Genomic DNA, 12,306 nt, shown 5'->3' with positions numbered 1-12,306 from the left:
TGTGCTATCAGGCTGAAGTGACTGAATTCAAGAATCCACCGTAGCGAGCAGTGATAAGACATAGTTATGCTGAGTCTGCTGCGTTAAACATGAATATATAATACCTCTCCACAAGCAAGAAAACACACCAGCAATAATTCTGCATTCTCTGAGCATTTTGGAGTGGTTTTTATAGGTATTAGAGGTAAACTACATACATTCAACCAGTGCTTCGTCACTTACCCATCTAAATGACAAATAGGGGAAAACATATAGGAAAACATATCCATAATTTTCTGAGTTACAGACAAAATGCAGTTAATGGTAACCATTTCAATATCCAAAATTAACTTCTTAATTTCAAAACTAAAATTACAACTGAAATAAATTTTGTAGTATAAATTAAAACAGTCTGACATTCCAAAGGGGTCTGAAATGAACATATGTATCTTGATAATTTACTGAATTTACTGAAACAATGTTTTGGATGTCTTGAAAACGTTTCACCTTATTTTTAGCCTAATTAGTAATCAACAACTTGATTTACTCGCTTACTGGTGAAAAGAAATGGGGAGGGCTTTGTTCTGTTATATAGGAAACATTATTTTTAGTAAACAAACATCAAAATATGTTTCCTCTGTGAAGGTAGGGCAAAATCTTCAAATGCGATCTGTGCCTTTCCCTATGTAAGGGACACACTGACAGATTCAATTTAGTTTTAAGATCCGCTCTGGCACTGACAGAATGTTAAGCATTCCACTGCTATAGATCTGCACCGTTTTAATTTTTTAATTTTTTTCTTCCTAATAATGAAGTTCCAACAAAACAGCTAGCCAAGTAAACGCCATGTGAGCGTTCAAGGTTGATGGATTAACGCTCGGTAATTCTGGTTAATGAGGCACTAAAATGATGAGCAGAGAGACCAAGGAATTGGTGACAGCTTGGCAGTGCTGATGACTTCTCCAGGGACAGATACTAGGAGAAGCACTCAGGAATAAGTAGTCTGCACACTCTGTAAACAACAAGGGCATTAACATATCAGGTCAACAGGCAGATTTCAAGAGTGGAGAGCAAAACTTACCTAAGGGCGTCCCTGAAGCGCCTGCATTCACCTGTACCTCTCATCACGATGGAAATCAAAGCCTTGTCTTTCTTCAGGTGACTAGAGTTGGTTTTCACTCTCCTGAAACCAGAGGTTTCCTGATCAGTACAGCTAACTCATCAAGTGGAATTATCCCCTTTGTCGTGCATTGGTTTGATATGATTTCCAGCCCACTTGCTCATGACGACAACAAAGTTGTGATTATGAGTAAAGTCGTTCTGATGTATAAGAGAAACTGTTGTCAGGACGTCATCATGCATGCATGTGGTTAACAACAAAAACATGGGAAGCAGCAGCAGCTAGGGCAGGGCCCTTCAGACTACACACACCCAGAGTCTGTGAGGACTGTCCCAGGGTGTTTGGTCCGGGCAAGGCGACTGCGGACCTGAATGGCCCTCTGAAGACCCGGGGGCATCAGCTCCAGCCTGGGCAAGGCGACTCTTTGCCGGCAGTGCTGGAGACCATGAAGCAGCCCCAGGAAGGAGATAATCTCACGCACAACACCTGTACCTTCACTCCCTGGCAAGGCGCTCCAGCAACAAGGATTTTCACTTTGGACCCATCGCCAGCACTGACACATGGCTCTCAGGTGGCCAAGCAACTCTTCAGAGAACCAACGCAGAGAAAGGTACACCTCAACTAAACTTGGACTCTATTCCTTTCATCGTCCCCTTGCCTGGAACAATAGTGTGATTAAGCTATTATTGGCTTGGAGTATGTTACTTCTTTAGTGGCTTATTAACAGACATTATCCTGTACTCTACTGGCTTGTGAAATTACGGGTAATTTCTGCAGTGAACCTGTGTTAAATTAATTACTGGCAAAGACAATCACAGTCTCTGAGCATAATTTGCTGCCCCGACAAAACACCCTTCTAAAGAGCATGGTTTCCTTTTATGATTAAATGTTTGCTATCCATAAAAACTGACCTTGGGGAGACCTAAGAAATCTTTTTCTTCCTCCACTGGGGCAAGGAGAACAGAAATGACGGGAAGGTTTTGTATGAATTTCACAGTGGTTAAGACCAGGAAACTGACAATGTTGATATCTGCTGATACGAAACTCAGTAATGGTTTTAATGATAACTCAAGGTTTTTACCTCTTTCAGAAATAAACAACGAAAGTAACAAGTCAACACATATAATTCTCCTGTTTAAACCTTAATTAGGAAAAATGCCCTAGGATATTATTTTAGAAACATGAAGAACCTTAGGCTTCCTTCAGCTTCTTAGCTTGCCTTATTTTGACATCAAATTGCATGTAATTGTCCCTGCATGTGTCTGCATGGACTCATATAAAGACAACTGAATTTAGTAATTGCAAGATATTACCTTTTTAATTGAATTTATCAGTAAGTTTGAATCTACAGCCCCTGGATAGCACTGGGAGTAGGAGAAAAAATTCACTGATTTTGTTATTTCCTCAGGCAGCAAGGGGTCAATGGTGTCTGGCCTCTTTCAGCAGTATTGATACATTAGAGTCTGCACTTTTAATTGTTCCATTTTTAACAGGGCTGTAAACCAAACGCAAAAACCAAAGTTTTCTTTGTAGAGTTTTGCAAAGTTATATATACATCCATCAAACTACATTCACTCACAGTTTCTATTTAGAATTTGGCTTAATGGAGTAATTTTCCTGCACCTGCTTTGATGTAACACTGCTGAGAAACCCTGCATTAGAAGAGGGGGTAGAATCTCATGGAGAGAAAATGCCCAGAGAGGCTGCCTACCCTTGCTGGTAATCTTTCCTATCAGGGGTCCTCCGTCCCGGGAGAGGAATGAGGAGTTGGCAGAGATGACCGAAGGGTATCTGCGCTGGGCCATCCCTTGAGAGGCCGGCATAGAGCCCTATCCGACTCCTGCCATACTCTTCTGAGTGTCCTAACGCTCCTGACCAGGTAGAGTCTGCTCCCTGGGGCAGCATACGTTCTTTCTGCACCTCTGGTTCCCAGCACAGACCTACGCACGAGGCAGATGCTGCATGAACATTTCCTGAAGCAATGGAAAGTGTTTCCATTCCTAGCACCAATGACTAGGACAAATACTTGGACTTTTTTTTTTTTTTTTTCTTCAGTTAAACACAGAGTGAGTAGTATCTACAGCCATTCCCACTTTTCTGTTGGTTGAAAGTGATAGCACCACTTAACCCCTTACTCCTTTATTTATGAATTCCTTACAGAATAACGATAGATCAGTAAAATGAGGGCCCCTATGAATTTCATTGCCGTCTACTCATAATTTCCTATTGCCTATTTTTATTTGAATAAGAGCTCAAATACATTACAAACTTAGAGTATCACCATGGTACATATTTTACTTGCGTGATTTATGAAGGCCCACAGGGTAGTGACAATTACTATCCCCGTTTGACATTTGTCATCCAGTGCAGAGACGTTCAGATACAGAGCTCCGAGGTGGAGGCCCGCAGTTCCCACCCAGGCAGTCGGCCTGCGGTCCCCCTCCCCTTCCCCAGCCCTCTATGTCTCCCCTCCAAGCTTGTGCATGAAAGACTGCAGTGCGCTGTATGAGGCGGTTATTTCATCCCCGTCTCACAGTCAGGACTGAAATCCCGTGTGGTTAAGCAAGCTGGCTCAGACCCCCCCCCCCCCCCGCAGGAAATGGCAGAGCCGGGACTCAGGCTGTTTGACTTGTCAGGCTTCCAGCGCCCTCGCTGCAACAGTGCGCTTTCTGTGTGCCCAGACGTCAACCAGCCACCAGCACGGCCACCTACGACTGTGGTTTAAAAGGCATGAGACCCCTTTTCCCAGTTCCTTGTGGGGAGAGGGCACTGGCATGGACAAGACTGTCAAGCCAAATGAGGCTGGTTACTCCAACTGTTATTACTCTCTGATAACCTGGCCACGTTCTCCAAAGACACCTCAAAAAAAGCCTTAAAAAGTAGACCCTATTACGTCCTCATCTGTTGCCTCAAATGTTTTCACCTGGAGCACGGGCAACATTGACTTGCAGAATTGAGTTGCATCTTGTCTAAAACGTATTTTCAGTCTCCTCCCCAATCGGGTTTTCAGGAAGGACAGAGGAACATCTTTGAAAAGTACTAGGGTTAGCTATTTGCTAACAGCAGATGCATCTGAAGAAATGGGAGTGTTTTCTTTTAACATCTGAGATGCTAATACCTCAGAGACCTCTCCTAAGCGTTTGGTTTCACCATGTGATTTGCTTTGCCAGGCATATTCTATTTGAAGTTTCTACTCATCAGCGAAGCACTCTAGACTTCAAAGGCACTTCAACATCGGTTGACTTGAGTCAGAAATCTTTTGCATTCACACAGCATGAGTCATGGCACCTGAAAGAGTTTGTTGGAGTATTTCTCAATCCCTTTCACTCAAGGGAGTCTGAGTGCAACAACACTCCTTAGGAAGCCCTTCACAATTCTTGCTGAATGTTTTTAAATGGCTTTTGAATAGATCTCATTTGGTTTTCTATTAGGAATCCCCTCCTTAATTTGAAGACATCATTTTTTTCTTAACCTATTTATAGTTGAACCAAACTTAGAACAACAATAACAAAACATTACACTAAGGTATATTTCATGCCCATTTGACTGAAATAAAAGTCAAAGAAATTCTTTTGTATTTTAGAAACAAATATAATGACTGAAATCTAATGGAATTTGGGATTCAGTCTTACTGTTCTAAAATCAATAGGAAATTTTATGAATTTATATTTTGACTGATATTCAGGAATGCCAAACTTCCTACGAGATTCTAAGTGATCATGAATAAAAATGTGATTGTAGCTTGGTAGCCTGTGACAGGCCAGGATTCATTAAATTTTCCATTCTGTGGGCTGTCCTGTTTAATCAGTAACTCCTGGCCCAGCCTCATCTCTCTGCCAGGCTTAATAGGTTGAAGTGGATTGAAATGGATTAGGAATAAAGTACTTTTCTGCTTGGAAAAAGCTAGATCTTTGATTGCACTTTAAATTCATATTAAAATTAATTTTAAAAAATACCAAACACGGACACCACAATCCCCTTTTTGCAACTTCCAGTCAACCATAAAACCACACAATTAAGGTATATATGTTTTTTAAATGCAAAGCAAATTTCATTTTTTAAAACAAGTTACTACCACCGAAAGGTTACGTTCCCTGCAGCACCAGGCCCAAAGCATTCTTTGTTTCATCAGATGACTAAGAAGCTAATTAGAGAATTCTACATGTTTAACTAACTTTAAGACAGAATTGGAAAATGTGGAAAAATATTCTAACAAATTTGTTTTCTTGTAGCCTATGGTACCAGTCAATATTTTTACCAGTGACGCTGTTCTTATTCTGTTTACTTTGGTTACAAGTTTACAAAAATCTATGAAATAACAAGAAAACTTTCCAACCCTTAACTCAACTTTGTAAACCTCCAGCGTGGGATTCCATAGTCCCTTGGACTATGAAACCATCTCCTATTTTTTTTTTTTCCCCTTTCATCAGAAATAATTTGAGAACATATCCCCTTGGTCTTTAGAACGTTCTGCAAGGAAGGAAGGCCCAGACATGTCTTCAGTTTATAGACTCAGAAAGGGCAACTGGAGACTCCAAGCACAGTACATCGACACTGGGTTATACAATTGTGACCTTGTGCTGCCAGAGAAGGGGGTGCAGTCTGAGGCTTCAAGGTATCTACTTAGCATGCTTGGGCTGCTGTAATAAAATACCGGACCGGGGGCTTAAACAACACATACTTATTTCTTACAGCTCTGGAGGCTGACAAGCCCAAGGTCAAGGTGTTGGCTGATTCCATGATCTCCCTCTTCCTCTCCTTATAAAGATACTAACCTCAGCACAAGGGCCCCACCCTCACGACGTCATCTAACCCTCGCTACTTCCCAAAGACCCCTACCTCCACATGCCATCCCACTGGGCACTAGGGCTTCCACACATGAACTTGGGGAACACAATTCAGTCCATGGCAGCACCTTAGCCTCCGCAGTTTCCATTTAGAAAACAGGGTCTTGAGAAATGAGAGAAGGGTGCCGAGTGTACAGAATTCTCAGAGGCTCTGAACAAGAAACCTCAGCAGCCATGGTCCTTGCCCTTGGAAAGAAGCACTCTGGAGGGAGAGAGAGAGAGAGGGAGAGAGAGAGAGGGAGAGGGAGAGAGAGAGAGAGAGAGGGAGAGGGAGAGAGAGAGAGAGTGTGTGTGTGTGTGTGTGTATGTGTGTGTTGGTGGGGGGGGGGAACAAAGCTGCCACTTTCAGGAGAGGATCCTACAGTGGAGAAGGGTTGTCCTCAAGAGCATGGAATGGGCACCCAGGCTTGGAAGACGGGGAAAGTGCAAAAGAAGAAAATAACCACCTGGGAGTGATGACACACTTTCTGCTGTGAAGAATGGAGAAGAAAGCACCCAGTGGAGTTGACAGACAGTGAGAGGCCCACTCAGCGGGACATGTACAGCAGAAAGAAAGACACGGAAGAAGAAAATAGTTATTCTGGAGAACAAGCGTGATAGAAGGAGAGGAGAAAGCAGGCATGAAAAGGCGCTGAGGGAAGGAGCACACAGAGCCAAGACACCAGAAAGACATCGTTCTGTGAGTGCAGGTGGGAAAACCTGACCGGAAAAGGAGGGACGGTGACAGAGAAGCAAGTCGGAGAGTGGGCCGTCAGGCTGCAGGGAAGGAAGGGCAGGGCGCTGGGTGGACAAGTGGGATGAAAGGAACAGTTAGCTGCAGAGAAAATAGGATGGAGTTTCTAGAAAGTTTAACTTTCAAGAGAGTCAACACCAGGTTTAAATACTTGGGAAATGATGATATCATCAATGATATTATCTGCACTTGGAGGTAGTGGGTTTCCTCAACTCCAAAGACGCCAAAGATACTGGGTATTCTCTGCCCATCACCTCCTGGGCTTACTGAATGGCCAATGCCCATCTCAAAAACGTTTTCAGTTTCTAAAAACTGCACAAGCCATGCCAAGTTCGTAGCATCACCTGACCCTTTCTAACTCGCTCTCACCGCAAGGTCTGTCATTTCCTCCTTTCCTTGTCTTTCTCCTTGCCTGTCTCTTCCCTCTGCTTTAAGAGGAACTGCATGCTCCTTACGCGCAGCCTCTCTCAAGAGCACCTTGGACTCTTCAGAGAAAAGGAGCTAAATTAAGCTAATGAATATAAACAAATGCACATCTCAGATTCTGAAATGAAGCAAAAGCGTCTTCCAGACTCACCCAGTTGAATCATTAAAGGTGACATTAAAGACTTTCTACATCTATCAAATGTATAACCATCATAATAGAGAGATTCTACTGAGACAGAAAATGAGGCTACCATTTTCCGATTTGAATAATAGCAAGCGAATCTGGAATAGTAATGGGTTTACAGTTCCATTACAGTTCCTGCTGCATTCTCGCAAACATTACCTCGCCCGCCTGCTGGTTCACTGACAGATATTTTATGTTTCCCCCAAAGTCTCTGAAGGAATGTTTTTTGAATTGCTGTAAGCATGATCCTTGCTGTTTCCAGTGTCTCACCCTTCCAATAATTCAAAAGAGAAAAATGGTTTGAGTTTTCTTGATGTTTTCCCCAGCATACCCTACTTATGTCAAGTTCAGCCTTCCCATGTAAACACCGAGATCTGCCACAGTCTAGAAGTTCAGTGTCTGAAGAAGCACATTAGTCATGCAGGCCTTGCAGCCACACATGGTCTCCAGTTCTGACCCTGGAGATACCACGAACCGTATTAATGTAGCAATGCCACCAAACCAGAAGGGACTTAATACTAAAAGGACTCTGACCTACTTTATTTTAGAAATAACTATGCCAGGAAGAATAACCTCTAAGTCTGTTATTACATTTTTAACAATTATTTCTTTAATTACTAGAACTTTAGTTAATAATCAGCTAAACATGTATGAGTTTGGGGGAGGAATAGGAAATCTGGGACACCTGACTCTCTAGATTTTCATTCTTTTCATGTAAGGAGTTCTTACAGGGATAACATGGATGAGTTTGGTCAAGATACCATTTATAACAATGTACACTATACCGTTTTTCCAATGATGCCTGAGGTATTCACGGATCTGATTTACTCTTAAAAGACAGAACACATCTTTAAGGGACAATCAGAGGACTGCTGGGTGGGCAGAATTCTGGAAGTGGAATCTGGAAGTCTGCCCTCAAATTGCTAAGATGAAGAAGACACTAACACACACAATTACGATTCTTTTTTAAGGCAGCGGGAAAGTGTTCATCACGCCCCCCCCCCTTCACGTTCCTTGATCTTTATCACATTAAAAGGTGAAATATTTGTGCAACACACAAACAAGCAAAAGACCGCGGATGGATTCAGCTGGGTTGATGGAAAACCTTTTCTATTTACAACTTTACATTAAGTTCTAATTTTCAGGAACCACACGAGATGAAATTTTTTTCTAAATCAATCCTAGTACTTTAACACAAGGTTTATTTGTGAAAAAGTAAGAAGTGACTAGGAAAAATAAATAGAAAGTGGCTCAGAGCAAATTTGCTCTGAGATGAGTCTGGAAGGACGTCCTACAGCAAGCATTTCACCTCGGACTTGCTCACTACGGCTGTACAAATGGAGACACAGAGAGACTTCTAGGTAGTAAGTTACATCTTTTTAAATGCTACATATGTGTATCACCTGCTCAGATAACAGGCGGATACGTCCCTCCCACACTGTTAGTAAGATGTATCTGCTCAAAACGAATGTCCGTCAGCCCGTCAATCCCAAATGCCCCACGCCTTCCCACTTCATAAAGATCCAAGGCTGAGCCCTTTTCACTGCATCCAAAGCTGTTGCACGTCAGACCCGAGTCTTGTTTCAACTTTCCGCCTCACCCCTGGATCGGCACACCTGCCCTCTTGCGTCCCCCCCCCCCTTCCTGCTCACCGAAACTGGAGCTCTAATCACAACGTCCTGTCTCCCTGAAGGGCCCTTCAGTCCCACTGCCGACACCCAGCTCTCCTTCAAGGCTTGGCTCAAATACTGTCTCTCGTATCAAGCCCTCCTCCAATCCCTCGCCACAGTCAGAATTAGTGAGCTCTGCCTCTGCGTGCGACGGAAATGGGAATTCGCTTCCGCTGCAACGTGCCGACTCGAACGCTCTTGCGTGTCCCCGGTGGACGTCTGAATCCACCAGCTGTGCCAGAAACCGGCGCTTCCCTGGTTATAGGTGTCACCCTCGTGGAGCCGGAACCCAGGAGAGCAGAGTGCTGGGCGTCCGCTGGGGGTGGGGGTGGGGGTGGGGGTGGGGCGGGCGCTGGCAGAGGGCCCAGAAAGGGGCAGCAATGCCGTGTGTCACAGCTGGCTCGCCTGGGCGGGAGGCTGTGGGCATCCCCTCGCGGTCAGCCTGCTGGAGAGGGCGGGGTGCCCGAGCCGAAAGGGTACGGGGTGGGGGGTGGAGGGCCTGCGCGCGGGACACCCGACACTGGAGCCGCACACAAGGCGACAGCAGTTTGTCAGTCGCATGCACTCACGTTTCGGGGGAGAAGGCCATCCCCCAGCGGGTGGGGGTCCCTGGGGCTGCGAGGCGGAGCAGCGCGAGGCCCGCCTGGCCGACACGAGACGCGAGGCGGCGTCTCGCTCTCACGGGAGGACGGGATTGGCTCCGTTAAATAACCTCGCAGGCGCACGCGGGTCAAACCCGTGAGGCTGCGGGCCGACAGGTGCGGCTGGCCCGTCTGTGAGGAGCACCTGCCAGGTGAGGAGCCTTTCCTGCCGGGAGGGGGGCGCACCTGGGGAGGGCGGGCCAAACACAGAGGCAGACCTTCGGGGTCCCGGGACGCTTAAAGGTGAAGGCAGCACCTGCAATTCTAGACACTACAACACAGAGGCTGGCAAATATGGTTTTTTTCCCTCTTATTCTAAAACTGTGTTCGAGTTCTAGGCAGGTGGCCCGGTCTGGAGCAACGCTGACAGACGGGAATTGATCAGAGTAATGGGGCACCTTGGAAAAGCCCCGTCACTACAATGCGTGCTGGCGTGCTACTTTGTTTTCTTCAGCAGTGATGGTCCTCGGGGGAGGAATCCATTATCCTAACATGCCCAAATCACCATTGTTTTAACGAGCAGTTTTTTTGCGTTCTGTGAACTTGGAGGAAAACACACTGGAAAGAAAAATAAGGGCCTCTGGGCCCAGTCGAGGCTTGCAGTAGAGGAGGAAAGGCAAAACTAGTCCACAAATAACTGCTAATAAAAAGAGACGTCTTGGGAGTGAAATAAAGGGCAAGCAGAGTAGAAGTCATTAGGTGTACATGGAGCAGAACAGACACGGGTGGCTCCCAGCTGGATGGCACGCGTGACCTTGAGCTCCTCGCACGGGGGTGACCCACTTAAGCACGTTAAGTACTTCGGGCTCTTTACGGCCTGTAAGAAACAACAGGGCATTTCTTACACAGTATTTCTTACGTAGTGTTTGGATGTTGTGTGGGATGCATGCTGCAGGTAACCTCACGAGATGGCTTCCCGTGTGCATTGGTTTTCTACACTGAATAGCGACGCCCCACGATCTCAGCATGTTCGAGCAACACCCGCGTACGAGATGGCACAAGTCCAGGCCGGGGGGCGGGTTGGGGGGGGGACCCGGTCCTCTGCTCACGGTCTCCCCAGGCTGAAGTCAAGCTGGGACCGGGCTGCATTCGCATCTGAGGTCTGACCAGAAAACACTCCATTGTCAAGCTCATTCAGGTTATGGACAGAATTCAGTTGCTTGCAATTTTAGGGCTGAGGCCCCATTTCCTGGCTGAAATCACCTCTGCCCTATCTCTTCCCTTTCGCCACATCCTTGGTATAACCACAGGAGCGCCTTCATCACATTCACATCCAAGGGCTGGGATTGTACAGGGTGTGGACACCCGGGGGGGGGGGGCAGAATCGGGGGGGGGGGCGGAGAGGGGGCGAGGTTAGAATTCTGCCGACCACACCCTCCCCTTCTCACACTGAGCTCTGTTTGCAAAACAGTACACGCACTCAAAATTCTTAGACCACTAGCAGACGCACAGAGATCGCTCAAATTGTGCCACCGCTAAAAATCAACATCAACACAACACTTCCTCCAAATACTCACCGCCTCTCATTTTTATGAAACACTGTACAGTGGAAGAATAAACAAACCTTTTTTTTTCCTCAGTACTTTCAAATTTTGAAAGCCCACCCCATCAATCGACGGCAGGCTCTAGCTCTGGTGTACCATGGCAGGCACCCTGCAAGACGGTTCACAAGACACCCCGCAACTCCTGCCCTGAGAAGGGGCATTGTGACATGCAACCCTCTACCTCTGTGTTTAGGGGCCTGGGCTGTACCTTAGAGAACATACTGCACAACCAGAGGGGACAACAAAGCAAAACAAAACTAATGAACGTGTTCTTAATATCTGAGGATAAATATCTCATGCAGCACTAGGTGTCTGAATGAGTCAATGAGCGAAACTGACTGATTTTGCTTTGTTTTTTAATTTTAATCAATACTTTACTGGCATACATGAGATAATCACACGATTTTTCCCCTTTATAAAATTAATGTGGAAAATTACATTCAACTGATCTTGTGCTCCTGGTTTAAACTCAGTTTGCTCGTGTGTTAAGTTTTTCATATATTAATTGAGTTGCTAACATTTTCTTCAAAAATTTTATACTTATTAAAGTTGTTGGTAGTATCCTCTTACTATATTTTCAATGTCTGCAAGGAACTATAATGATATCCTCTTTTTTCATTCCTAATACCGATTTTATTCTCTTTCTCTTTGTTTGACCTTGCCAGGATTTTTTTTTTTTAATTCCCGTTTTAATTTCTTTCTTTTTTAAATTGAAGTATAGTCGATTTTAGAACTGATTTTTTAAACTTTGCCCTGAGAAAGAACCCTGAGGTTTATAATGAAAGACGATTTCGCAAGGCCAACAGTCAGGGTATCAGCAGATGCCAGAGACAACAGATGTGCACACTTGTCCTTTGTAAACCTGCACATGAGGTGTTTCTCTTTTCTTTTTCTTCCTTCTCCTTTCTTTGTTTTCCTCCTCCTCTTCTTGTATACAAGTTTGTTAAAATTTGTAGAGAATTTCATTTGTGTGACCGTGTGATTAACTGTTTAAACCAAACACAGCTGAGAGCGAAAGGGAGACCTAAAAATCATTAACACGGGCTCTGGATCCACAGAGGGCTAAATCAGGGCAGTCTCCAGCAAACTGAAAGCAGGGTGTCCTAGCTGGACCGCACACAGCTAGATCATTGCCTTGAAGCACGTCTTAGCTTTTGAGCCA

General features: G+C 45.0%; 1 protein-coding gene across 7 annotated transcripts in view; it reads right to left on the bottom strand.

Annotated features, from left to right (window-relative positions):
- LOC309619949 (uncharacterized protein) overlaps nt 1–12,306 on the bottom strand; it is a 552,071-nt gene that overhangs the window by 378,408 nt on the left and 161,357 nt on the right. For 6 of the 7 annotated variants that reach the window (XR_014239279.1, XR_014239280.1, XR_014239281.1 and 3 more), the window contains exon 3: nt 1,061–1,162. Coding sequence is in view for 1 of the 7 variants with exons in the window: in XM_082375954.1 (XP_082232080.1) it covers nt 1,061–1,162; nt 9,529–9,548 (122 nt within the window). In the remaining 6 variants the exon portion in view is untranslated. Of the gene's footprint in view, nt 1–1,060; nt 1,163–9,528; nt 9,597–12,306 lie in introns of those variants that run through there. The other variant, XM_082375954.1, reaches the window with a different exon arrangement.

Source organism: Balaenoptera borealis, assembly GCF_965194805.1.
Source record: "Balaenoptera borealis genome assembly, chromosome: X".
In the NCBI taxonomy this organism is placed as follows: domain Eukaryota; kingdom Metazoa; phylum Chordata; class Mammalia; order Artiodactyla; family Balaenopteridae; genus Balaenoptera; species Balaenoptera borealis.
The sequence above is the reverse complement of the archived record's forward strand: the minus strand, read 5'-3'. Positions and strand labels throughout refer to the sequence as shown.